Below are 27,265 nucleotides of genomic sequence, written 5' to 3'. Positions count from 1 at the left end.
CCATCAGCTGTAGGACCAGTCAGAGGGTTTATGGTACCTACGAGTTAGCCTGGTACCAACAGAGAGATGGAGAAACTCCTAAACGGCTCATTTACTATGCTAGCACTCGACAATCAGGGATTCCAGATCGTTTTACAGGCAGTGGATCAAACTCTGACTTCACTCTGACCATCAGTGGAGTCCAGACTGAAGATGCAGCAGTTTACTACTGTCAGAGTCTTCACATTCCCAACAGCCAGTGGGTGTTCACACAGTGAAAAAGCGTCGTACAAAAACCTCCCTCAGTCAGACTGAACAGAAACTGAACCGACTGCTGCAGCTGGAAGCTACTGCAGAGACTGATACACTTCACTGAGGACACACACACACACACACACACACTTGACCTGATTCAACAAAAGGGAGACAAACCATCATCAACTTTCACAAAATATATTTATTTTAACAAATTAAACCAAAATAGAGGGTTAACTTTAGCTAATATATGGGCTGTGGATATTAGTAAAGTCAGTTTGTGTGATGTTCATGAGTGGTAAATATGTGTGTGTAAAGGTTGATAGGAGCAGAGTAGAGAACTAAAGCAGACGGGAGAGGAGCAAAGCTGCAGCAGAGTGGAGAGTCAGCCAGAGAGAGGGCTGCACTGCATCCAGACTTAAATAACCTCCTGCTACTGGGAACATCCTCAGCTGTTCCCAGTTGCTCTAACCATCACCTGCAGAGAGAGCACAGACAGCTGAATCACACAGCTAACTCAAGATGACACCATCCATTCATATCACATCAATCTCATGTTCGTATTCGATTTTCAATTTTAACTTTATTTCAGACACACAGGTCCATATCAAGGTCATAATCGTTAACGAAAAACGAACGAAATAACGGAAACTATGTGGGAAAAACATTGCCGTTAACTGAAATAAAAAAACGCATTACAAAAAAAACGATAACTAAACTAAAACTGTAATGTCTGTTTGCAAAACTAACTAAAATAAAATAATCGAGTAAATGTCCTTAGTTTTCATCTTTGTCAATATCTTTCACAGAGCAAATAACGTTATATATCTTTCAGAGTTGACATTTCCAACCATAGACCTGTTTTATTCAGTCTGTGCCGTAGACATATAGTTTCCGACTGGGAACGCAGTAATTCCGACATTCCACGTCAAATTGAACACAACATGTCCGTGCCCCTCGCCGGGCATGATGGCGGTACCGAACCTCAGAAGAAAGCGGCAGAGTCCTATTTGATCATGACTGTGTCAGATAAAAGCAAGTGCCTTGCAGTGGAAGGTGATAAAATAAGTGGACAATTTATTAAAGGGAGAAATCCCACGAATTTGAAAGTACATTTGAGAAGGGCACACAAGGAGGCTAACCTAGCTTACCTTAACAAGCAGTGACAGGGCCATAGATATATACACACACACAAGGCGACATCTAGTGTATATCTATGTGACAGGGCAAGGACAACGCAAAGCCCCCTTTCCCCGAAACAGAAGCTAACCCCGGTAACGTTACTGGTAGGGACGTATGGCCAGGCAGCATGACGGAGACAACAGCAGGACAGAGAGCACCACAGGAGGGCTTTCACCAGCGACCCGATAGCTGCTGGTTAGGAAATACGCAGGATCACTAAAAGTGTGAGGAAGCGTGGGTTATAGTTTTTTTTCGATTGCTAAACGACAGTGGGCACAACTGGAGTCACATGTGCAAAACTCTACCTCCAGTCTGCACAGCAGCAGTTCATGTGGACCAAACTCTAGTTCGTTTTTCATCGCTTGAACACAGTTTTCAAAACTCTACACACTTATCCCCTGACTTTAAGCACTGTAGATTTACAGCACTTTGTTCAAATGCTAACACACTACTGTCAAAACTGTTAACCACACATTCAAAACAGAATAGATTTCAGTCTGGTGCCTATCAAACACTGCTGATTGGAATTTCAGCTGAAAGCCTAAGCAGGTGTCTTGTTTTAGACTAGTTAGTGAACATATATGGTATTTATACAGAGAAAGATCAGAAAGCCTTTTTTTGTATACAAACACCAAATAAGAATGAAACAGTTATACACTGTACCGTTTGAGAGAAACAGGTAAAAGAGCAAAGATACCAACATGTCCAGGTAAGATGTCTGAGGTTATGTACACAGCTATAAAAAAAAGTGAAAAACACTATATCTTTACAATAGTAAAACTGCATTCTTACTGTTTTTCAGAAAGTAATGGAGGTGAAAGCAATAGAAACACCACATTCATTTGTATTTAGAGATGATGCAGACATCCAATGTGATGAAGAAAACTTGCCACATGATGCTGGAGAGAGGCAGGATTAGTCACACTATTCTTTGGTACTGTTACATATGTACCTTTTAGTTTTTTTCTCCAGTAATTCCATAAATTACCAGAGCCAAATTACTATATTGAAGCAAACTGCTGATTTTCATTCCTTCTTGTTTACCGTATGTAAAAATTGGTATATTATACAATCTATATCTTTACCTTAAATAAAGTATTGAGTAGTGTCAAGTCACTCAAATTGTTCAAACTGTAAAGATGAGAAAGTTTGTAATTTGTGTATTGGTGTTTGATGCTAGTGTTTTTACTCTCAGTGTGTTCTGAGTGACAGTGTGTGTGTGTGTGTGTGTGTGTGTGTGTGTTATCTCAGTGAGTATTGTTCTGAGTGTGTGGCTGCACTGAGCCTGTTCTGAGATGTGTGTTAAGGGTGATGTGAACTGTTTAGCTCAGGTGACTGTTGGTAGTGCAGACTGTGGTTAGAGCACATGTGACTCCAGTTGTGCCCACTGTCGTTTAGCAATCGAAAAATACTGCAATATGTGTGTTGATACTGGGATGTCTACACAACTGTGTGAGTTGATTGACTTCAAAAAGTTTGCAACTTTACTCAAACCAAAGTTCAAAACAGCTGTTCATGTCTGTCTTCTCTAGTCTGTTGGCTATTTAGGTTTTTTTCCTGGCACACGTTACTAACACATTCTGCACTTACTGCGGCGTCTTGTGTAGACTGTTTACACATTTGTGCTCATCATCATATGTACATTTAATGTGCCAGTGTTATTGTTGAATACACAGTGTTGGGGAGTAACGGAATACATGTAACGGCGCGCATGATTCAGAATACAAATTATGAGTAACTGTATTCCGTTACAGTTACAATTTAAATAGTTGGTATTTAGAATACAGTTACATTGTTAAAATCAATGGATTACATGACGATACTTCTCTGTTTCACGAGTTTATTCACTCTGAATAAATTAAGGCAACTTAATGCATTTTCCACAAGCCCCGATATGAAATAGAAAAAAATAGCTATTTGCGTGATCAGTCACAATGGAGTCGGAACCGGCACGACAGAGCCAGGGCAGGAATAAGTTTCTATCTTGGAAATTCAAACAGCATTTCACATTAAAGAACGAACCGGGAGAATGAAATATAACTGTGCAGTGCAAACTCTGCTTGCCAGCAACCAACCTCCTTTCAGCGTCCAAATTACTCCACCTCCAACCTGAAGAAGCATCTTAAAGTAAGTTATTTTTTAATTAGCCAAGAGTAGTCGTCTGCTGTAGTTTTACTGATCACCTTGCTATTTTAACATTGACGTGTGACTTTACATTCTCCTAGGTGCTGATTTACTAGCTCCAGAGCCGTTTAAAGACTGACTAGCATGTTTGACATGCTAGCTAACGTTAGCTAAAATTAGCTTGTGGTAGCAAGACTGCGGTTAGATTTTTGTAGTATGCAGTTCGGGACTACCAATACAATAATCTATCTGCTTGTTCAGGTACACATTCAGCTAGTTGGAATAAAAAGAACACACCATTATAGGCCTGTTTAGTAAGCTGGATGTGATAGCTGCATTCCTACACTTATAAAACGCAATTCAATGTGGAAGTAATCCTGAAGTAATCCAAGTATTCAGAATACGTTACTCAGATTGAGTAACGTAACGGAATACTCGCTACAAATTACATTTGTGGGCATGTATTCTGTATTCTGTAACGAACACGTTTTGAAAGTATCCTTCCCAACACTGTGAATACATTGTGAATACATATTTCTAAAATGGTATGTTTTTTTTGAGTTATTATTACACAATACTTTTTTCTGACCTTTTTGAATCTTGCCCCTAACACATAACCCATATTACTAAAAAAAAGACTAAAACGAATAAAAACTAAACTAAAACTAAGCATTTTCAAAAACTACACTAGCAAACCCTCTTTAAAAACTAATTAAAACTAAACTGAATTTGAAAACAAAAAGTCAAAACGAAATAAAAATAAACTAAACTATAATAACCATGGTCCATATCAGTATGAAATATATAAAACACAGAAACACAAACAAGACAAAAAGTTTAAACATTAATTCAACAAGATCAAAGTGTTCCAATGTTGCTAAAAATATGAAGTGTACCTTGTGTCACATTGTGGGATGGCAGTTAAAGCCATTATAATACATTTTTTAACGTTTTAAACGATGATACATTTGTAGGAAAGAATCAAGAGGAGCCAACTTGGTAATTATAAACATAGTAATACAGAAATCATATGCCTGCATCTATATGAAGTATATGCAAAAATATTTTCTCTACATGCAACTCAAAAACCCAACAAATACACTGAGACCAAAAGTTAATTCTTGACTTTGGAAACAGCAAAATAATCTCTTCACAACGTCCATCCATTAGCTGTTGTTGAGCTTCCAATCATATCACATGATCTTCCTCAGCAGATGGTTTTTAATTTTTTTTTTTAATTTTCAAATTCATATTCCTCTGAGCATTTGTGTGAGACTTCTTGTCCACGCCGGCTTAAAAGGTCAAATATTCCATGAGAACTGGGTGAGCCCCTGTCTGCGGTTCCTTTTACAATAACAGACATGAAAACAACTGATTTGATGAAAAGGGATTTATTGTGATGACATCATCAAAAGTACAACAAGCTACACAACTATCAATGAAACATGTAATTAGACAGTGAGAGAGAGAGAGAGAGAGAGAGAGAGAGAGAGAGAGAGAGAGAGAGAGAGAGAGAGAGACAGACTGAGATCAGTCACACTGGTCTCTCCTCAGTGTCTCTGAGAGCGGAGTCTGGGAGCCCTGGGTGGCCTCACAGGTCACAGAGCCCACCTTCTCCCACTGGTCTTTAAAGGGAGCCTCAGGGTGCTGCTCCAGCTGTATTTGCCGTCCTTCCCCAGCACCCGGGCTCGCTGCTCTCCTCCCAGCTGCTGCTGCTGCTGCTGCCGCCCACCTTCCAGGCCAGACTCCAGTCTGAGGGGGAAGCCCTTGTTGGCCAGGCACATGAGCGTGGCCTTCCCCTGCAGCAGCTCATCACTGGAGGGGGGCAGCACCGTCAGGGTGGGACGGACATCACCTAGGAGACACCAATCAGCTTAGAGGACAGGGACCACACAGCTGTCAATCAAACCAGCAGACACTTGGACACCTTGACTGTGTGAGAGTTGGTTTTCTCCTTTAAGGAGTTTCTGTCAGATGGTTTTTCTGCTCCACCAGTCACTCACTCACACATTGTTTCACTTCCCTTTAAGAAGCCTCTCATGTAAATCAGCACAGAGAGAATCATCTACACAATGAGCTGATATATATCAAACTATACACTGGAAATAAAATGTCAACTTTTGGACAAATCTTTAAACCTCTAAATCAAAATCATCACCAACCTAACTATACATTACTTTAAAGTATTTAGTGTAATAGAAACAAATCCAGAAAATGAGCTGACAACATCAAATGTTCTTCATGTGGATTTCGATCATCATTACCAAACTGTTCAAATAGTTTTCAAACTTTGAAACAATACATGACACAGTAAAGAGATGTTGCACATTTTCAAATACCGATCTTTATCTTTGCTCTGTTCAATTGTTTGAATATTCGAATCTTCATTTGCTTTAAACAGTTATCATTGATGTGGAAAATTAAAAATGAATCTTGTAGAACAGGTTTTCAGTTTTATCTTTTCCACACTTCAAGTCATTTAAATTTCAGTTTGACAGAAATGTGTAAAGAAATGTTTAGTGAAGCTGCTCTGAGTTAGTCTCCACGATAAAGGAGGAGAAATAAAAACATGAATACTAAAAGTAAATAAAAATATATTTCCTCAACTTTAAACTAAATTTAAAACATTACTTTACAATATCTACAACATAATGTTTTAGTATTTGTGCAGAAACTTACTTCCAACATTCAGTCTGGTTCCTCCACCAAAAGTCCTCCACAGTGATACAAAGTCATTGAGCCGCCGTACAAAAACCTCTCACTGTAGAGAGACACGGCTCTCTGACTTTGACACAAACAAACTCACCAAAATGAGGCTGTTTGTAAAATCTTGTCAGATAAAAAAAACTGACAATAACACAGTGCTGCAGATTTCCTTAATGCATGTTTCTTCTCCTGCAATTAATTTACAGATAGAACGAACACATTACGATTAGATTGAGTTTATTGTCCACACCTCAGTGGAAATATGTCTTTGGCTTCTCCCAAAGTACAGAAAAGGTAAACATAATGCACATAACACAGCACACATTAAAAACATACAGAATATACAGAATACCATATACAATAGTGAACAGGTAGGTAGCGCAGATAAATTCTATGAATAATACAACAAAGTAAATCTTATAAAATAATAAGTGTTCCCTGATGAGTAATTCTGTGTTCAATGGCTGTATGGCATAGGGAATAAAAGACTTCTTCTAAATGTTCCAGTAGGTCCGCGGGACCCTAAATCTAACATTTACTATACTCTGATAAAGTGATTGATCCATTGATGAACAGCATCATCAGAGTAATCCAAGTCCCTGTTGGAGTCAGTCAGAGCATTTCCATAGAGAGCCACTTTGCATCAGCAGCACCATGCTCCAGTGCTCTGGGAGAGTTTATAGTCCTGAGAGTTGAACACTGGATGACTGACAGCTGTCCTTCATGACAACAGAAGACACAGAAATCCTCCTCATCAAAAAATGACTTTGATCTCCGTCCTCATCTGGACTCTCCTCTGCTGCTGCTTCACAGGTAAAGTCCAGAGAATCAAACTCCTCTCCTCTATCAACATCCGTCCCTCTGAAATGAAACCGACTAAACGCGACCCTGCGCTGCTTTATGTTTTTGTTTCTGTATCCTCAGAGTCCAGAGGCCAGGTCACAGTGACTCAGCCTGGAGCAGTGAGCTCTGCTCTGGGAGGCTCCGTCTCCATCAGCTGTAGGACCAGTCAGAGAGTTTATTTTGGGAGCTGGTTAGCCTGGTACCAACAGAGAGATGGAGAAACTCCTAAACTGCTCATTTACTGTGCTAGCACTCGACAATCAGGGATTCCAGATCGTTTTACAGGCAGTGGATCAAACTCTGACTTCACTCTGACCATCAGTGGAGTCCAGACTGAAGATGCAGCAGTTTACTACTGTCAGAGTGTTCATGAAATCAACAGCCAGTATGTGTTCACACAGTGAAAAAGCGTCGTACAAAAACCTCCCTCAGTCAGACTGAACAGAAACTGAACTGACTGCTGCAGCTGGAAGCTACTGCAGAGACTGATACACTACACTGAGGACACACACACACACACACACACACACACACACACACACACACACAACCTGTAAAATGCATGACACATTACACCATCTGTTAAGATACATTTACTTAAATACATTTCTTAATACAATCATGTACAAAACATCAATGTCCTCTATCTCTTCATATTTTTCACTGATCCCTCAGCTGAATGGATTAATACAAGCATCAGTATCAAGCATATGTTCAGAGTCCACAACCATAAAATCTGTTTGTTTGCAGATTACATTTGATTAACATTATAATACTGTTAGTTTTCTTTCTTATAGGCCATAATGGTATCAGAAATCAAAGCATTTTTTCTGGTTCCTATACCAGGGGTGGTTCTACATTGAATGATGCCCCGGGCGAGACCCCCTTCGAGCACCCCCCCACACACACACACACAATTTTTTTTTTTAGAACAACATAAGTAAAAGACAAGATTTCTCAACTGAACAAATCCTTCATTAGAACATTTGAAAAGCACACTTAAGAGAATCCAGGTATTTAACTATTGCAATTAGAACAGGAAACACTTTTTAAGGTGCACAATCTCTACCTCCAACATTGACAAAAGACAATGAACACAATATAGAATAAATATTCTAAATAGCACAAATCCTTCTTCACACAAATGTGAAGACACACCAGAAAGAATCTCATTATTACACTATAGCACTAAGAACAGAAAACACAAGCTAAAACTAAAACCGGACCTTTCTGGCCTTCCTTGATGCAAAATCATCAATGATGTCATCGTATGAAATCTGCTCCCCTATTGAATGATTGATAATGACGACGGCGAGGCCAGTGAGCCGTTCCTGGGACGTGACCTCAGGTAGGACTTGATCAAGTTGAGTTTGGAAAAGCTCCTCTCTGCTGTATACCAACTCCTACTCCTTAAAACTACTAACACCATGTAATGAGTAAGCAAGAATCAGTGAGAGTTGACACATTAAATACTTCAACAAAGTGCCATTTATTAATACAATAAAACTATATACTCCTAATGAATCACAAAACGCTCTCTCTCTCTCTCTCTCTCTCTATATATATATATATATATATATATATATATAATTTCAAGAGGCCCTGTGCTATAATTTGAAGAGGTCTATCATGAGTTTTTGTCTGCCAATGCAGATAGAAAAGCATAAATTCTCATTAAGAACGTTTGCATGATGTGCAACGTTTATATAGGCTACTAATGCAATCATACAGTAAAGAATGCATACTTTTTTATTGTTGTAGTGTTATCATCAACAGTTTGTCCACCACTCAGTTTTATCAAGGGCCAAAGGGTTTTAAGGGGAGTTGTGCTTACCGCAGGTTCTACTCTCACTCCCTCATCTCTGTCCCTCTCCTCCTGAGTCTCCTCCTCACTGTGCTTATGCCACTGCTGCCGACACCACCACGGGTCCTGCTACTGCCACGAAGGTCCTGCTACTGCCGAAAACATGTCTTTTCGCTTTTTTCTTTTATTTGAGCTGCTTGGGTAACTTTGTTTCATTTTGGCGTTTAGGCCATTGACATAAAAGAAAGTTTTAGACTTGTCTTGGTCTTGCTCCATCTCTGTGTACTTCCCATTTCTCCTGTCACTTTGTGTTTATCTTTCGGACTAGTCCATTTCATTGTGAAAGTAAGGGGTGTTGACCTCTCTCAGCAAGAAGGGCGCCTGCAGCTGCTGGGGGCGCTGATCTGCCAATTCCCCACCCAGTGAAATGATAGAAAACAGAAAACCGCTTCTTCAAGTTCTCGTGCCGCCTCCCATGTGACCTGAAAAATTCCCGCCCCGGGGAGTTGCCCGGTTCACCCGTACCACAAACCGCCATTGCACACACACACACACACACACACACACACACACACACACACAGTATAAAATATGACATACTAGGCTACACCTTCCATCTATTAAAATACATTTTCATCAATTGTTTTCCTAAAACAATCATGTACAAGACATTAATGTCCTTTACCTCTTTATGTTTCTTACTGATCCCTCAGCTGAATGGATTAATACATCGTCAGCGTCAGTATTAAGCATGTGTTCAGAGTCCACAACCACAAAATCTGTTTGTTTGCAGATTACATTTGATTTAACATTATAATACAATTAGTTTCCCCTCTTATAGACCATAATCGTATCAGGAATTAAAGCATGTTTTCTGGTTCCTATCACTTACCTCTTAAATGTGCAGAAAAGTCTATTGCACACTTTGTAATGCAGGCGCATAATCACAGTGAGGGACTTCCCTGAATATATGAAATCTAGAAATCCCCTCCTTAAATGATCAGACAGCTCATCAGATCCCTCCTGTGCACCGTGCACAGATCTCTGATCAACAAGTAAAACAAAGTCTGTTTCAATCCCAGCATTACTGATACACATGTTGAATAGAAACCAGTGTGTTGATTCTCTTGTAGATTACCACATCTGGACAGATGTGTTTTAGTGGAACAGACTGGAGGATGATTTGGCCTTCTCTCCCTCTGTCTCTTACCTTTTCAAATCTGGGTCTGTTGTTGATTTGTCTTTTTCATTTTTTTTCCTCAACCTTTACTGACTGACTTAATATTTCACCCTTGTTGGAATCCAATAAACTAATGTTACTAAAATTTCAATATGGATTATAACAATTACATCATTATGCTCTCAGATATAAATGCAGGCTGGGGAAACTGAATTCTTTCTATTTATATCTGTATGGCTAAGATTTAAAAACAAGAAAAGAAATTATTTTAAAGAAGTTATTTTTTTACATTTGGCATCCCAGCTAAGGAGTGGCTCTACTGTCTTTACAAAGCACTGAAAATTTTCATGAAAAATAATGAAATGCATTTAAACTTGCAGACCCTTAAATGTGTTAAATATGTTGGTCAATGTCAAACATTTCTGGCCTTAACCTTTCTTTTGCATGTTACCACATTAATCATTCTACGTGAAATACAATTATCTTTAACAAGTCCCTGTTGGAGTCAGTCAGAGCATTTCCAGGGCCCTTTGCATCAGCGCACCATTTTTTAAGAGAGCCATTTTGCCTCCACCACCCCATTCTCCAGTGCTCTGGGAAGAGTCTTTTAGATTTTATCTCTAAGAGAGTTGAACACTGGATGACTGACAGCTGTCCTTCATGACAACAGAAGACACAGAAATCCTCCTCATCAAAAACATGACTTTGATCTCCGTCCTCATCTGGACTCTCCTCTGCTGCTGCTTCACAGGTAAAGTCCAGAGAATCAAACTCCTCTCCTCTATCAACATCCGTCCCTCTGAAATGAAGCCGACTAAACCGTGACGCTGCTTTATGTTTTTGTCTCTGTATCCTCAGAGTCCAGAGGCCAGGTCACAGTGACTCAGCCTGGAGCAGTGAGCTCTGCTCTGGGAGGCTCCATCTCCATCAGCTGTAGGACCAGTCAGGCTGTTACACACACTAACTATTTACAGTGGTACCAACAGAGAGATGGAGAAACTCCTAAACTGCTCATTTACTATACTAGCACTCGAGAATCAGGGATTCCAGATCGTTTTACAGGCAGTGGATCAAACTCTGACTTCACTCTGACCATCAGTGGAGTCCAGACTGAAGATGCAGCAGTTTACTACTGTCAGAGTTATCACTATATCAACAGCCAGAATGTGTTCACACAGTGAAAAAGCGTCGTACAAAAACCTCCCTCAGTCAGACTGAACAGAAACTGAACTGACTGCTGCAGCTGGAAGCTACTGCAGAGACTGATACACTTCACTGAGGACACGGGGACACACACACACACACACACACACACACACACACACACACACTTGACCTGATTCAACAAAAGGGAGACACACCATCATCAACTTTCACAAAATATATTTATTTTAACAAATTAAACCAAAATAGAGGGTTAACTTTAGCTAATATATGGGCTGTGGATATTAGTAAAGTCAGTTTGTGTGATGTTCATGAGTGGTAAATATGTGTGTGTAAAGGTTGATAGGAGCAGAGTAGAGAACTAAAGCAGACAGGAGAGGAGCAAAGCTGCAGCAGAGTGGAGAGTCAGCCAGAGAGAGGGCTGCACTGCATCCAGACTTAAATAACCTCCTGCTACTGGGAACATCCTCAGCTGTTCCCAGTTGCTCTAACCATCACCTGCAGAGAGAGCACAGACAGCTGAATCACACAGCTAACTCAAGATCACACCATCCATTCAGATCACATCAATCTCATGTTCGTATCTGATTTTCAATTTTAACTTTATTTCAGACACACAGGTCCATATCAAGGTCATAATCGTTAACGAAAACGAACGAAATAACGGAAACTATGTGGGAAAAAACATTGCCGTTAACTGAAATAAAAAAAAAACGCATTACAAAAAAACGATAACTAAACTAAAACTGTAATGTCTGTTTGCAAAACTAACTAAAATAAAATAATCGAGTAAATGTCCTTAGTTTTCATCTTTGTCAATATCTTTCACAGAGCAAATAACGTTATATATCTTTCAGAGTTGACATTTCCAACCATAGACCTGTTTTATTCAGTCTGTGCCGTAGACATATAGTTTCCGACTGGGAACGACGCAGTAATTCCGACATTCCACGCGTCAAATTGAACACAACATGTCCGTGCCCCTCGCCGGGCATGATGGCGGTACCGAACCTCAGAAGAAAGCGGCAGAGTCCTATTTGATCATGACTGTGTCAGATAAAAGCAAGTGCCTCGCAGTGGAAGGTGATAAAATAAGTGGACAATTTATTAAAGGGAGAAATCCCACGAATTTGAAAGTACATTTGAGAAGGGCACACAAGGAGGCTAACCTAGCTTACCTTAACAAGCAGTGACAGGGCCATAGATATATACACACACACAAGGCGACATCTAGTGTATATCTATGTGACAGGGCAAGGACAACGCAAAGCCCCCTTTCCCCGAAACAGAAGCTAACCCCGGTAACGTTACTGGTAGGGACGTATGGCCAGGCAGCATGACGGAGACAACAGCAGGACAGAGAGCACCACAGGAGGGCTTTCACCAGCGACCCGATAGCTGCTGGTTAGGAAATACGCAGGAACACTAAAAGTGTGAGGAAGCGTGGGTTATAGTTTTTTTTCGATTGCTAAACGACAGTGGGCACAACTGGAGTCACATGTGCAAAACTCTACCTCCAGTCTGCACAGCAGCAGTTCATGTGGACCAAACTCTAGTTCGTTTTTCATCGCTTGAACACAGTTTTCAAAACTCTACACACTTATCCCCTGACTTTAAGCACTGTAGAGTTACAGCACTTTGTTCAAATGCTAACACACTACTGTCAAAACTGTTAACCACACATTCAAAACAGAATAGATTTCAGTCTGGTGCCTATCAAACACTGCTGATTGGAATTTCAGCTGAAAGCCTAAGCAGGTGTCTTGTTTTAGACTAGTTAGTGAACATATATGGTATTTATACAGAGAAAGATCAGAAAGCCTTTTTTTGTATACAAACACCAAATAAGAATGAAACAGTTATACACTGTACCGTTTGAGAGAAACAGGTAAAAGAGCAAAGATACAAATATGTCCAGGTAAGATGTCTGAGGTTATGTACACAGCTATAAAAAAAAGTGAAAACCACTATATCTTTACAATAGTAAAACTGCATTCTTACTGTTTTTCAGACAGTAATGGAGGTGAAAGCAATAGAAACACCACATTCATTTGTATTTAGAGATGATGCAGACATCCAATGTGATGAAGAAAACTTGCCACATGATGCTGGAGAGAGGCAGGATTAGTCACACTATTCTTTGGTACTGTTACATACAGTGCCTTGCGAAAGTATTCGGCCCCCTTGAACGTTTCGACCTTTTGCCACATTTCAGGCCTCAAACATAAAGATATAAAACTGTAATTTTTTGTGAAGAATCAACAACAAGTGGGTCCCAATTATGAAGTGGAACGAAATTCATTGGCTATTTCAAACTTTTTTAACAAATAAAAACTGAAAAAGTGGGCGTGCAAAATTATTCAGCCCCTTTACTTTCAGTGCAGCAAACTCTCTCCAGAAGTTCAGTGAGGATCTCTGAATGATCCAATGTTGACCTAAATGACTAATGATGATAAATAGAATCCAGCTGTGTGTAATCAAGTCTCCGTATAAATGCACCTGCTCTGTGATAGTCTCAGAGGTCCGTGTAAAGCGCAGAGAGCATCATGAAGAACAAGGAACACACCAGGCAGGTCCGAGATACTGTTGTGGAGAAGTTTAAAGCCGGATTTGAATACAAAAAGATTTCCCAAGCTTTAAACATCCCAAGGAGCACTGTGCAAGCGATAATATTGAAATGGAAGGAGTATCAGACCACTACAAATCTACGAAGACCCGGCCGTCCCTCTAAACTTTCAGCTCATACAATGAGAAGACTGATCAGAGATGCAGCCAAGAGGCCCATGATCACTCTGGATGAACTGCAGAGATCTACAGCTGAGGTGGGAGACTCTGTCCATAGGACAACAATCAGTCGTATACTGCACAAATCTGGCCTTTATGGAAGAGTGGCAAGAAGAAAGCCATTTCTTAAAGATATCCATAAAAGTGTCGTTTAAAGTTTGCCAAAAGCCACCTGGGAGACACACCAAACATGTGGAAGAAGGTGCTGTGGTCAGATGAAACCAAAATCGAACTTTTGGCAACAATGCAAAACGTTATGTTTGGGAAAAGCAACACAGCTCATCACCCTGAACACACCATCCCCACTGTCAAACATGGTGGTGGCAGCATCATGGTTTGGGCCTGCGCTTTCTTCAGCAGGGACAGGGAAGATGGTTAAAATTGATGGGAAGATGGATGGAGCCAAATACAGGACCATTCTGGAAGAAAACCTGATGGAGTCTGCAAAAGACCTGAGACTGGGACGGAGATTTGTCTTCCAACAAGACAATGATTCAAAACATAAAGCAAAATCTACAATGGAATGGTTCACAAATAAACATATCCAGGTGTTAGAATGGCCAAGTCAAAGTCCAGACCTGAATCCAATCGAGAATCTGTGGAAAGAACTGAAAACTGCTGTTCACAAACGCTCTCCATCCAACCTCACTGAGCTCGAGCTGTTTTGCAAGGAGGAATGGGCCAAAATGTCAGTCTCTCGATGTGCAAAACTGATAGAGACATACCCCAAGCCGCTTACAGCTGTAATCGCAGCAAAAGGTGGCGCTACAAAGTATTAACTTAAGGGGGCTGAATAATTTTCGCGCCCAATATTTCAGTTTTTTATTTGTTTAAAAGGTTTGAAATATCCAATAAATTTCGTTCCACTTCATGATTGTGTCCCACTTGTTGTTGATTCTTCACAAAAAATTACAGTTTTATATCTTTATGTTTGAGGCCTGAAATGTGGCAAAAGGTCGAAAAGTTCAAGGGGGCCGAATACTTTCGCAAGGCACTGTATGTACCTTTTAGTTTTTTTCTCCAGTAATTCCATAAATTACCAGAGCCAAATTACTATATTGAAGCAAACTGCTGATTTTCATTCCTTCTTGTTTACCGTATGTAAAAATTGGTATATTATACAATCTATATCTTTACCTTAAATAAAGTATTGAGTAGTGTCAAGTCACTCAAATTGTTCAAACTGTAAAGATGAGAAAGTTTGTAATTTGTGTATTGGTGTTTGATGCTAGTGTTTTTACTCTCAGTGTGTTCTGAGTGACAGTGTGTGTGTGTGTGTGTGTGTGTGTGTGTGTGTTATCTCAGTGAGTATTGTTCTGAGTGTGTGGCTGCACTGAGCCTGTTCTGAGATGTGTGTTAAGGGTGATGTGAACTGTTTAGCTCAGGTGACTGTTGGTAGTGCAGACTGTGGTTAGAGCACATGTGACTCCAGTTGTGCCCACTGTCGTTTAGCAATCGAAAAATACTGCTATATGTGTGTTGATACTGGGATGTCTACACAACTGTGTGAGTTGATTGACTTCAAAAAGTTTGCAACTTTACTCAAACCAAAGTTCAAAACAGCTGTTCATGTCTGTCTTCTCTAGTCTGTTGGCTATTTAGGTTTTTTTCCTGGCACACGTTACTAACACATTCTGCACTTACTGCGGCGTCTTGTGTAGACTGTTTACACATTTGTGCTCATCATCATATGTACATTTAATGTGCCAGTGTTATTGTTGAATACACAGTGTTGGGGAGTAACGGAATACATGTAACGGCGTTACGTATTCAGAATACAAATTATGAGTAACTGTATTCCGTTACAGTTACAATTTAAATAGTTGGTATTAAGAATACAGTTACATTGTTAAAATCAATGGATTACATGACGATACTTCTCTGTTTCACGAGTTTATTCACTCTGAATAAATTAAGGCAACTTAATGCATTTTCCACAAGCCCCGATATGAAATAGAAAAAAATAGCTATTTGCGATCAGTCACAATGGAGTCGGAACCGGACGACAGAGCCAGGGCAGGAATAAGTTTCTATCTTGGAAATTCAAACAGCATTTCACATTAAAAGCGAACCGGAGAATGAAATATAACTGTGCAGTGCAACCTCTGCTTGCCAGCAACCAACCTCCTTGCGTCCAAATTACTCCACCTCCAACCTGAAGAAGCATCTTAAAGTAAGTTATTTTTTAATTAGCCAAGAGTAGTCGTCTGCTGTAGTTTTACTGATCACCTTGCTATTTTAACATTGACGTGTGACTTTACATTCTCCTAGGTGCTGATTTACTAGCTCCAGAGCCGTTTAAAGACTGACGAGCATGTTTGACATGCTAGCGTTAACTAAAATTAGCTCGTGGTAGCAAGAACTGCGGTTAGATTTTGTAGTATGCAGTTCGGGACTACCAATACAATAATCTATCTGCTGTTCAGGTACACATTCAGCTAGTTGGAATAAAAAGAACACACCATTATAGGCCTGTTTAGTAAGCTGGATGTGATAGCTGCATTCCTACACTTATAAAACGCAATTCAATGTGGAAGTAATCCTGAAGTAATCCAAGTATTCAGAATACGTTACTCAGATTGAGTAACGTAACGGAATACGTTACAAATTACATTTGTGGGCATGTATTCTGTATTCTGTAACGAAATACGTTTTGAAAGTATCCTTCCCAACACTGTGAATACATTGTGAATACATATTTCTAAAATGGTATGTTTTTTTTGAGTTATTATTACACAATACTTTTTTCTGACCTTTTTGAATCTTGCCCCTGACACATAACCCATATTACTAAAAAAAAGACTAAAACGAATAAAAACTAAACTAAAACTAAGCATTTTCAAAAACTACACTAGCAAACCCTCTTTAAAAACTAATTAAAACTAAACTGAATTTGAAAACAAAAAGTCAAAACGAAATAAAAATAAACTAAACTATAATAACCATGGTCCATATCAGTATGAAATATATAAAACAGAAACACAAACAAGACAAAAAGTTTAAACATTGAATTCAACAAGATCAAAGTGTTCCAATGTTGCTAAAAATATGAAGTGTACCTTGTGTCACATTGTGTGGGGTCAGTTAAAGCCATTATAATACATTTTTTAACGTTTTAAACGACGTATACATTTGTAGGAAAGAATCAAGAGGAGCCAACTTGGTAATTATAAACATAGTAATACAGAAATCATATGCCTGCATCTATATGAAGTATATGCAAAAATAATTTCTCTTACATGCAACTCAAAAACCCAACAAATACACTGAGACCAAAAGTTAATTCTTGACTTTGGAAACAGCAAAATAATCTCTTCACAACATCCATCCATTAGCTGTTGTTGAGCTTCCAATCATATCACATGATCTTCCTCAGCAGATGGTTTTTAATTATTTTTTTTTTATTTTCAAATTCATATTCCTCTGAGCATTTGTGTGAGACTTCTTGTCCACGTCGGCTTAAAAGGTCAAATATTCCATGAGAACTGGGTGAGCCCTGTCTGCGGTTTCTTTTACAATAACAGACATGAAAACAACTGATTTGATGAAAAGGGATTTATTGTGATGACATCATCAAAAGTACAACAAGCTACACAACTATCAATGAAACATGTAATTAGACAGTGAGAGAGAGAGAGAGAGAGAGAGAGAGAGAGAGAGAGAGAGAGAGAGAGAGAGAGCAGACTGAGATCAGTCACACTGGTCTCTCCTCAGAGTCTCTGAGAGCGGAGTCTGGGAGCCCTGGGTGGCCTCACAGGTCACAGAGCCCACCTTCTCCCACTGGTCTTTAGGGAGCCTCAGGGTGCTGCTCCAGCTGTATTTGCCGTCCTTCCCCAGCACCCCGGGGCTCCTGCTCTCCTCCCAGCTGCTGCTGCTGCTGCTGCCGTCCACCTTCCAGGCCAGACTCCAGTCTGAGGGGAAGCCCTTGTTGGCCAGGCACATGAGCGTGGCCTTCCCCTTCAGCAGCTCATCACTGGAGGGGGGCAGCACCGTCAGGGTGGGACGGACATCACCTAGGAGACACCAATCAGCTTAGAGGACAGGGACCACACAGCTGTCAATCAACCAGCAGACACTTGGACACCTTGACTGTGTGAGAGTTGGTTTTCTCCTTTAAGGAGTTTCTGTCAGATGGTTTTTCTGCTCCACCAGTCACTCACTCACACATTGTTTCACTTCCCTTTAAGAAGCCTCTCATGCAAATCAGCACAGAGAGAATCATCTACACAATGAGCTGATATATATCAAACTATACACTGGAAATAAAATGTCAACTTTTGGACAAATCTTTAAACCTCCAAATCAAGATCATCACCAACCTAACTATACATTACTTTAAAGTATTTAGTGTAATAGAAACAAATCCAGAAAATAGGCTACACAACATCAAATGTTTCGTTTTGTATTTCGATCATCATTACCAAACTGTTCAAATAGTTTTCAAACTTTGAAACAATACATGACACAGTAAAGAGATGTTGCACATTTTCAAATACCGATCTTTATCTTTGCTCTGTTCAATTGTTTGAATATTTGAATCTTCATTTGCTTTAAACAGTTATCATTGATGTGGAAAATTAAAACTGAATCTTGTAGAACAGGTTTTCAGTTTTATCTTTTCCACACTTCAAGTCATTTAAATTTCAGTTTGACAGAAATGTGTAAAGAAATGTTTAGTGAAGCTGCTCTGAGTTAGTCTCCACGATAAAGGAGGAGAAATAAAAAAACGTGAATACATATATATTTTATCGACTGTACACAGAATTTAAAACATTACTTTACAATATTTACAATATAGTTTTTAGTATTTGTGCAGAAACTTACTTCCAACATTGAGTCTGGTTCCTCCACCGGCGTGTACCACAGTGATACAAAGTCATTGAGCCGCGTACAAAAACCTCTCACTGTAGAGAACCACGGCTCTCTGACTTTGACACAAACACACACCCAAAAAAAAGGGGGTTTTTTATATTTTTTAATACAAAAAGAAAAGCGACAATAACACAGTGCTGCAGAGTTCCTTAATAAATGTTTTTGGTACATGTTAAATGTATATAATTTCTTCACTTGCAATTAATTTAAATAAGACAGAAGACATTCGATTGGATTGGCTTTATTGTCCACCTCAGTGAGAATTTGTCTTTGGCTTCTCCAAAAGTACAGCAACAGTAAATACAATGCACAAAAAACAACATACCATTAAAAACATACAGAATACAATCTACAATAGTGTAAATGGGCAGGTAGCAGCAGATAAGTTCTATAAATAATACAAGAAAGCAGATCTTATAAAATAATAAGTGTTCTCTGATGCAGTCATTCTGTGTTCAATGGCTGTATGGCATAGGGAATAAAATACTTCTTGTAAATGTTCTAGCAGGTCCTTGGGAGCCTAAATCTAACATTTACTATACTCTGATAAATTGATTGATCCATTGATGAACAGCATCATCAGAGTAATCCAAGTCCCTGTTGGAGTCAGTCAGAGCATTTCCATAGAGAGCCACTTTGCATCAGCAGCACCATGCTCCAGTGCTCTGGGAGAGTTTATAGTCCTGAGAGTTGAACACTGGATGACTGACAGCTGTCCTTCATGACAACAGAAGACACAGAAATCCTCCTCATCAAAAACATGACTTTGATCTCCGTCCTCATCTGGACTCTCCTCTGCTGCTGCTTCACAGGTAAAGTCCAGAGAATCAAACTCCTCTCCTCTATCAACATCCGTCCCTCTGAAATGAAGCCGACTAAACCGTGACGCTGCTTTATGTTTTTGTCTCTGTATCCTCAGAGTCCAGCGGTCAGTACACAGTGACTCAGCCTGGAGCAGTGAGCTCTGTTCTGGGAGGCTCCGTCTCCATCAGCTGTAAGACCAGTCAGGATGTTCATGGTGGGAACTATCTACAGGTTAGCCTGGTACCAACAGAGAGATGGAGAAACTCCTAAACTGCTCATTTACTATGCTAGCACTCGACAATCAGGGATTCCAAATCGTTTTACAGGCAGTGGATCAAACTCTGACTTCACTCTGACCATCAGTGGAGTCCAGACTGAAGATGCAGCAGTTTACTACTGTCAGAGTCTTCACATTCCCAGCCAGTATGTGTTCACACAGTGAAAAAGCGTCGTACAAAAACCTCCCTCAGTCAGACTGAACAGAAACTGAACTGCCTGCTGCAGCTGGAAGCTACTGCAGAGACTGATACACTTCACTGAGGACACACACACACACACACTTTATATTTACATTTACACACTTCTACACACATTTTACAACAAAAGGGAGACACTATGATCAATTTTTTACAAAAGATATTCATTGAAACAAACTAACCTAAATTAAAGGGTTAACTTAAGTAATTAAAGCATGGGCTGTGGATATCAGTAAAGTCAGTTTGTGTGATGTGCATGAGTGGACAACATGTGTGTGGGTGTTGTAAAGGTTGATAGGAGCAGAGTAGAGAAGTAAAGCAGACGGGAGAGGAGCAAAGCTGCAGCAGAGTGGAGAGTCAGCCAGAGAGAGGGCTGCACTGCATCCAGACTTAAATAACCTCCTGCTACTGGGAACATCCTCAGCTGTTAACCCAAACATGACAACCCTGCATTAATATTAATATTATGAATAATTATAAAAAAAAAAAAGACCATATTACCAAACAGGAAAAAAAAAAACTGTAAACTGTCCACAAGTCCCTGGATCAGTTTACTACCAGACTTTTCAATATCCTCTCCATATGAATATGTAAATATGTAGGTCCATCAGAGATGTTCACAAGTCATTTTTTGGAAGTCCAAGTCGAATGAGCTCAAGTCCATGTCAAGTCTCAAGTCTTTTCTAATGAGTCCAAGTCAAATTGCAAGTCTCTGGCCATCTGATCTGTCCCTAACACTGGATTGTTAAATCTTATGAATTCAAAGCGTGTCCTGCATGTCACGATTCACTAGGACAGGAACCCAAAAGCAAACGAGGACAAGGTGAACAGAATGAGCAAAAAGGGGAGTCTTTATTAGGCTTTGTACGTGGAAGCAGAGGAGTCCAGCAAGTGAGGCAGTGGTGGAAGTGGGTCGGCTGACAGGTACACGCAGGTCCAATAATGATGGTGAAGTAGACAGCCCAGCAGAGGTGGAGAGGATTTCCCAGGTCGCCAAACTGCAGGCAGAGGAACAGGCAGATTAGCAACGGCACAACTTCCCAAACAAAACAGCAGAACAGACTTCTCAAACTTAGTAACTGATACTCACGCAAACGTACTGGTGAGGCTAACAATCCAGCAGAGAATGGATGTCAGTTCATGGCTTAAATGGTGGAGAGGTGATGATCAGGCCCAGGTGTGCAGATTACAGATGAGACACAGGTGTGGGTGGTTGCAGATCCTCCAGCCTTAAGCCTTAAACAGAATTAATGAACATTAAAGTTCAAGACGGCAACATGATTTTTATTAACCAGTTTGAAGTCATTTTAATTAATATTCTCATCCTCTCTCTTCCCTTGAAGGAGCTGAATATGTTAAGCTGCATAAAAGAGACAATCTGGAGAAAAAAGTAAAATAATGTTGAAGTTTATTGATCTCGAGGAACTTTTAGCTTTGTGTTTAAATCCAGAATGTTTATTGCAGTTGGTTGTAATGACTTGTTCCTCTGTGTCACACAGAGCCGGGCCCCCAAGCGCGACCTTTACGATTGCAAAGGGCCCGTGTCCAGCAGAGGGGCCCCCTAGAGTCACTGCTAGCTAGTTGGCGTTCTAAATCATCCTGCTGTAGCGCCATCGCTGTCTGCACCCCGTCATGACATATACTGTTGAAAAGCTCTGTCAGTACCCGATCCGTTCTGCGCCATGTGCAAGATGACACGCATTGCCATGACGTGCGCCAGATAATAATACTGTTTCCGACCTGCCCAATCTGTTCCACGCTAGCCTCCACCGGGATAGCTAACAGCTAATTCGGCTAACCGCTAGCCGACAGCCTTCAGTCTAAAATAACACATGCGCAGAACGGATCGTGCAGGCAGAACGGACAACTAGATTCAGTCTAAAATAACGTTAAGTCAAATATATGGGAAAAGCAGGCTACAGCTAAATTAAGACTTTACAGTAATAACAATAAAGACAAGTATTGAGTGATTGTATTTTAAATGAGCACAAGTAGAACTGACGTAACAGCTGTTATATATGTTAACGTTTATTTTCAAGTTTTATTTTGAGGGTCTTTTAAAGTTTACATGCTGTCTCAGCTAGCGGTTAGCAATTTAGCTGTTAGCTAAACTAACGTTAGCTTCCCGGTGGAGGCTAACTGCAGACCGCTTTAATCACCTAGCGGTCCGCCGAATTAGCTATTAGCTAAACTAACGTTAGCTGGAGGCTAGCGTGGGAACAGATTGGGTAGTGTCGTAAATCCTCGTACCACAGCGCATGCGTGAACATCTTGCGCATGTGCAGAACGGATCGGGTACTGACACTCTCTCTCCTCTACAATGCTGTCTGATCCAAATATGGTCATTTCCTTTTCATCAGCAACCAATCGTGAAAGTAAAAAGGGGGGATTTAACTCAAAATGCGCAATCTCATTGGCTGATGACAATTTCTGACAACGTGATTCGTTCAGAATCGTCACGTGACATGCTGTGACATTTCCGCGGTAGTTCAGAATGTCGAAAGAAGTGCGTCGAAAACGGTCGAAAATCACCTCAGAGAAGACGAAAACAGTTGTTATCAGCAAGAAGACAAAAGGGGATTACACACTAAGACAGCAGATGATGAAATGCCTTCACATAGTACGTCGATGTGTAAACTGTCGTTCAGAAAACAGGAGATTTCAGACAGCAGAGGTAATCAGACCCTCTCTCTCTCAACGCAGTTTACAGAAAGTCATAAAGCCTACATGTCATGTGTGTCACATATATACTACACTGTACTGATCACGATACAACACACTATATTACAAAACAATTACATTACACAACAGTTAAAATTGTTGTATAATATAATTACTATATAATAGGCTACTAAACAAATCTGTAATTTTAGGATCCTAAGTGGTTGTGAGTCCCTCAGGCTGTGGCAGACAGATCCATATTAAGCTGTCAGTGGAGTTGCTGTTCCCTCTCCTAGGAGAACTACCAGCTTCTTTTCTGGTGTTAACTTTGGGAAGTTTTATTTTTTTGGCTATTTAATTATCTTAGTGAAGATAGTTTTTCCCAGTGGAGGAGGAAATGCATCTCTGTCTGACCTAGTTGGGTCAAATAACAATTTAGTCTACTTTGTTTGCTTTCTCCAATGTTCTAAATATTGGTCTTTTGAATGATTCATAATTAGTTTAGTTCTGTTGTGTTGTTATGAACCAGTGCTGATGGGAGCCTGGTTAGTTAGCTTCACCATCAGCTGACTGAGGGGACTGTTTTGTGGGGAAAGTAAGCTTGAGGCAGCAGCAAGTATGACCATCTCCACCTTCAATGAAGGTTCCTCTGCCATGCTTTCTGTTCTGGAGTTGTGGCTTCAGAGCACAGTTGTGATGGTCAATTCAATGAGAGAAACTGTAATACACAGGATCTCGAAAGCTGAGGCTGTCACAACTGCCAGTTATATATTATTATTGTTACTATTGATCTTGTTTGTGGTGTTTTAGATGTTATTGTTTTGTTTATTTGAAAAATTCTAACATTTGAATGTTGTATTTATTATTTTATGTTATATTTTATTTAAATGTTATTCTATTTGCTCTATTTAATTTAAATTATATATATGCTTGTGCCTCTTAAACTTCTGTCAGTTAAACATTTATATTTGGTCAGTGAAAATCACTTTATCTGTATTTTTATTCAGCAAGTTCATCAGTGTGTGTTCAATCTTGCACTGCCACTCAGCTCAGTGGTATCATAATTTTTTCTGTTAGACATCAAACATAGTAGATATAATAATAAATTGTACCGTATAGTTATTAGGTAATCATTGCTTTTCTTTAGACCTTACTTAAAATGGTCAAAGGGGCCTCCAACCAAATTTTGCATAGGGCCCCCAAAGGTCTAGGGCCGGCTCTGGTGTCCCACATTGTTCATGTTGTCAGGGCTTGTTTGAGGGAAACAGATGTTCTGCATTAGGGCTGATTACTGAAATGTCTACATACTCAAACAAGTGTTCTCTCATTCTCTGTCAACCCTGAAAAAAAGATTTTACATCAATAAAACAAGTGCACAGATCCTTGTTGGTAGAATCTGTCGTTTTGCATTTTAATTTCTACATTTCACACCAGTAATTGTGTGTATGGATCTCAAATGAGACCACAAATGCACATTGGCTGTGTGATGAAGACTATGCAGTTTAATAGTTTTAGTAATTCAACAGAATCAACTTCACCCAAATTGCCAATGTAAACCAATCCAATTTCTCAATTTCTTTATGCATTATATCATGAATAATTTATAAAGTCAGTGTTCTCAGCACTGAAGAGGAAACCCCCTGTCCCTGTTGGAGTCAGTCAGAGCATTTCCATAGAGAGCCACTTTGCATCAGCAGCACCATGCTCCAGTGCTCTGGGAGAGTTTATAGTCCTGAGAGTTGAACACTGGATGACTGACAGCTGTCCTTCATGACAACAGAAGACACAGAAATCCTCCTCATCAAAAACATGACTTTGATCTCCGTCCTCATCTGGACTCTCCTCTGCTGCTGCTTCACAGGTAAAGTCCAGAGAATCAAACTCCTCTCCTCTATCAACATCCGTCCCTCTGAAATGAAGCCGACTAAACCGTGACGCTGCTTTATGTTTTTGTCTCTGTATCCTCAGAGTCCAGAGGCCAGGTCACAGTGACTCAGCCTGGAGCAGTGAGCTCTGCTCTGGGAGGCTCCGTCTCCATCAGCTGTAGGACCAGTCAGAATGTTTGGAGTGGTGATGGCTACCACAGGTTAGCCTGGTACCAACAGAGAGATGGCGAAACTCCTAAACTGCTCATTTACTATGCTAGCACTCGACAATCAGGGATTCCAGCTCGTTTTACAGGCAGTGGATCAAACTCTGACTTCACTCTGACCATCAGTGGAGTCCAGACTGAAGATGCAGCAGTTTACTACTGTCAGAGTGGACATCAGATCAACAGTCAGTGGTTGTTCACACAGTGAAAAAGCGTCGTACAAAAACCTCCCTCAGTCAGACTGAACAGAAACTGAACTGAATGCTGCAGCTGCAAGCTACTGCAGAGACTGATACACTTCACTGAGGACACACACACACACACACACACACACACACACACACACACACACACACACACACACACACACTATAAAATATGACATACTACACCTTCCATCTTTGAAAATACATTTACTTCAATTGTTTTTCTAAAACAATGATGTACAAGACATTAATGTCCTTTACCTCTTTATATTTCTCACTGATCCCTCAGCTGAATGGATTAATACATTTCAGTGTCAGTATCAAGCATGTGTTCAGAGTCCACCACAATAAAATCTGTTTGTATGCAGATTACATTTGATTTAACATTATAATTCAAGTAGTTTCCCCTCTTGTAGATCATAATCATATCAGGAATTAAAGCATGTTTTCTGGCTCCTATCACCTTCCTCTTAAATGTACAGAAAGTCTATTGCACACTTTGTAATGCAGGCGTATAATCACAGTGAGGGACTTCCCTGAATATATGAAATGTAGAAATCCCCTCCTTAACATTTGTAAATGATCAGACAGCTCATCAGATCCCTCCTGTGCACCGTGCACAGATCTCTGATCAACAAGTAAAACAAAGTCTGTTTCAATCCCAGCATCACTGATACACATGTTGAATAGAAACCAGTGTGTTGATTCTCTTGTAGATTACCACATCTGGACAGATGTACAATTTTCTGATGTTAAACTCAAACAAAACTAAAGTTATTGTGCTGGGCCCCCAAACACCTCCGAACCTCATTATCTAAAGACATAGCTACTCTGGATGGTATTGCACTGGCCTCCAGCACTACTGTCAGAAATCTAGGAGTTATTTTTGATCAGGATATATCCTTTAACGCCCATCTAAAACAGAGCTCAAGAACAGGTTTTTTCATCTTCGTAACATTGCCAAAATTAAAGGGATACTTCACCGATTAGCATTCAGCTTTGTATCAGTAGAAACCCGATAGTATTTCTGAATGACCTTGCCTCCCTCCCTCATGTCCCCCTGAGACGAGAGATCTCTGCATTTGGGGCCTGGAAAAATCTTCCGATGACGTAAAAGGGATTTTTGACGTTCCATCGAAGAGGATTTGGGCCCAAGGCAAGGACTACAGCCAGTAGTAGGATCTACTTCCGTATGTTTTCAACACGCCCACAGGGGTTGGACTGCCGGAGTCTGGCCGAGAGGTATTCGAATGAAAACGACTGTCCGCCATCTTGAATCTTCGCTAAACAGGCTTTCGGTTTCAGCAGAAAACATTTACAACAATTATCTGCATTCAAACTACCGGACGTGTGTACCACCGGGATACATCGGTACAGATCGGAGAATATGGAGGAAACGTTACTTAACGCGCAATACTCGGCACACTAAGCGAGCTCGTCCGCACGGAGACCAGCGGTGTCGCTCAATGTCGGCTAACCGGCTAGGGGACATCCTCATCGGCTAGGTGGAAAGCTAACGCTAGCTGTCCACCAGTCCCATCCATCCTGCTTGCAAGTGTCTGCTCATTAAACAACAAGCTGGACTACATCCTCCTTCACGAAACTCCCAACGTGATTTCAGTGACTGCTGTGTTTTTGTTGTTGTGGAAACATGCCTGAACAACAGTGTACCGGAACCGGGACTATCCAGCTACCAGGCTGCTCTCGCCGGCCCGTGGAGGTGGGCTGTGTTAGACGGACTGGTGTAGAAATAAAATCCAACTAGCTACTGCTAACTGCTGGTGGAGCTTGTGACTGTTAAATGCCGACCATTCGACATTCCACGCTAATTCACCTGTGTTTATACTCCGTGTTTAGCTACACCAATGCTAGTATGTTAGCTGAACTTTACGGATCCTGCTTGCAAGTGTCCGCTCATTTAGACCACAAACTGGACTACATCCAACTTCCAACGAAACTCCCAACGTGAGTTGAGAGACTGCCGTGTTTTGTTGTTGTGGAAACATGCCGGAATAGTGTACTGGACTGTCCAGCTACCAGGCCTGCTAGCCCTCCGAGCTAGAGATGCTCTGTCGCCAGGTAAAAGAGGTGGGCTGTGTTAACACCGAGTGGCGCCAGAAATGTGGTGATTTG

At 40.4% G+C, this 27,265-nt stretch overlaps 1 long non-coding RNA gene, 1 pseudogene and 1 gene segment (V, D, J or C); 1 reads left to right on the top strand and 2 right to left on the bottom strand.

Annotated features, from left to right (window-relative positions):
- Positions 1 to 17,561: 17,561 nt before the first annotated feature.
- The window catches only part of LOC120555119, an 85,549-nt gene continuing 75,845 nt past the window's right edge, over positions 17,562 to 27,265 (bottom strand). Inside the window, 2 exon segments of the V gene segment in view lie at positions 17,562 to 18,034; positions 18,846 to 18,866. Of these exon segments, the coding sequence occupies positions 17,712 to 18,034; positions 18,846 to 18,866 (344 nt within the window).
- LOC120555118 overlaps positions 19,654 to 27,265 on the top strand; it is a 95,011-nt pseudogene continuing 87,399 nt past the window's right edge.
- On the bottom strand, positions 21,003 to 21,403 carry LOC120555179. The gene is made up of 2 exons (XR_005638642.1): positions 21,264 to 21,403; positions 21,003 to 21,171 (listed from the first exon to the last, which is right to left on the bottom strand). It is a non-coding gene; the product is annotated as an uncharacterized LOC120555179 (long non-coding RNA).

This window comes from Perca fluviatilis, unplaced genomic scaffold, assembly GCF_010015445.1.
Source record: "Perca fluviatilis unplaced genomic scaffold, GENO_Pfluv_1.0 PFLUV_unplaced_scaf_2, whole genome shotgun sequence".
Lineage (NCBI taxonomy): Eukaryota > Metazoa > Chordata > Actinopteri > Perciformes > Percidae > Perca > Perca fluviatilis.
This window is presented reverse-complemented; position numbering and strand designations above follow the sequence as displayed.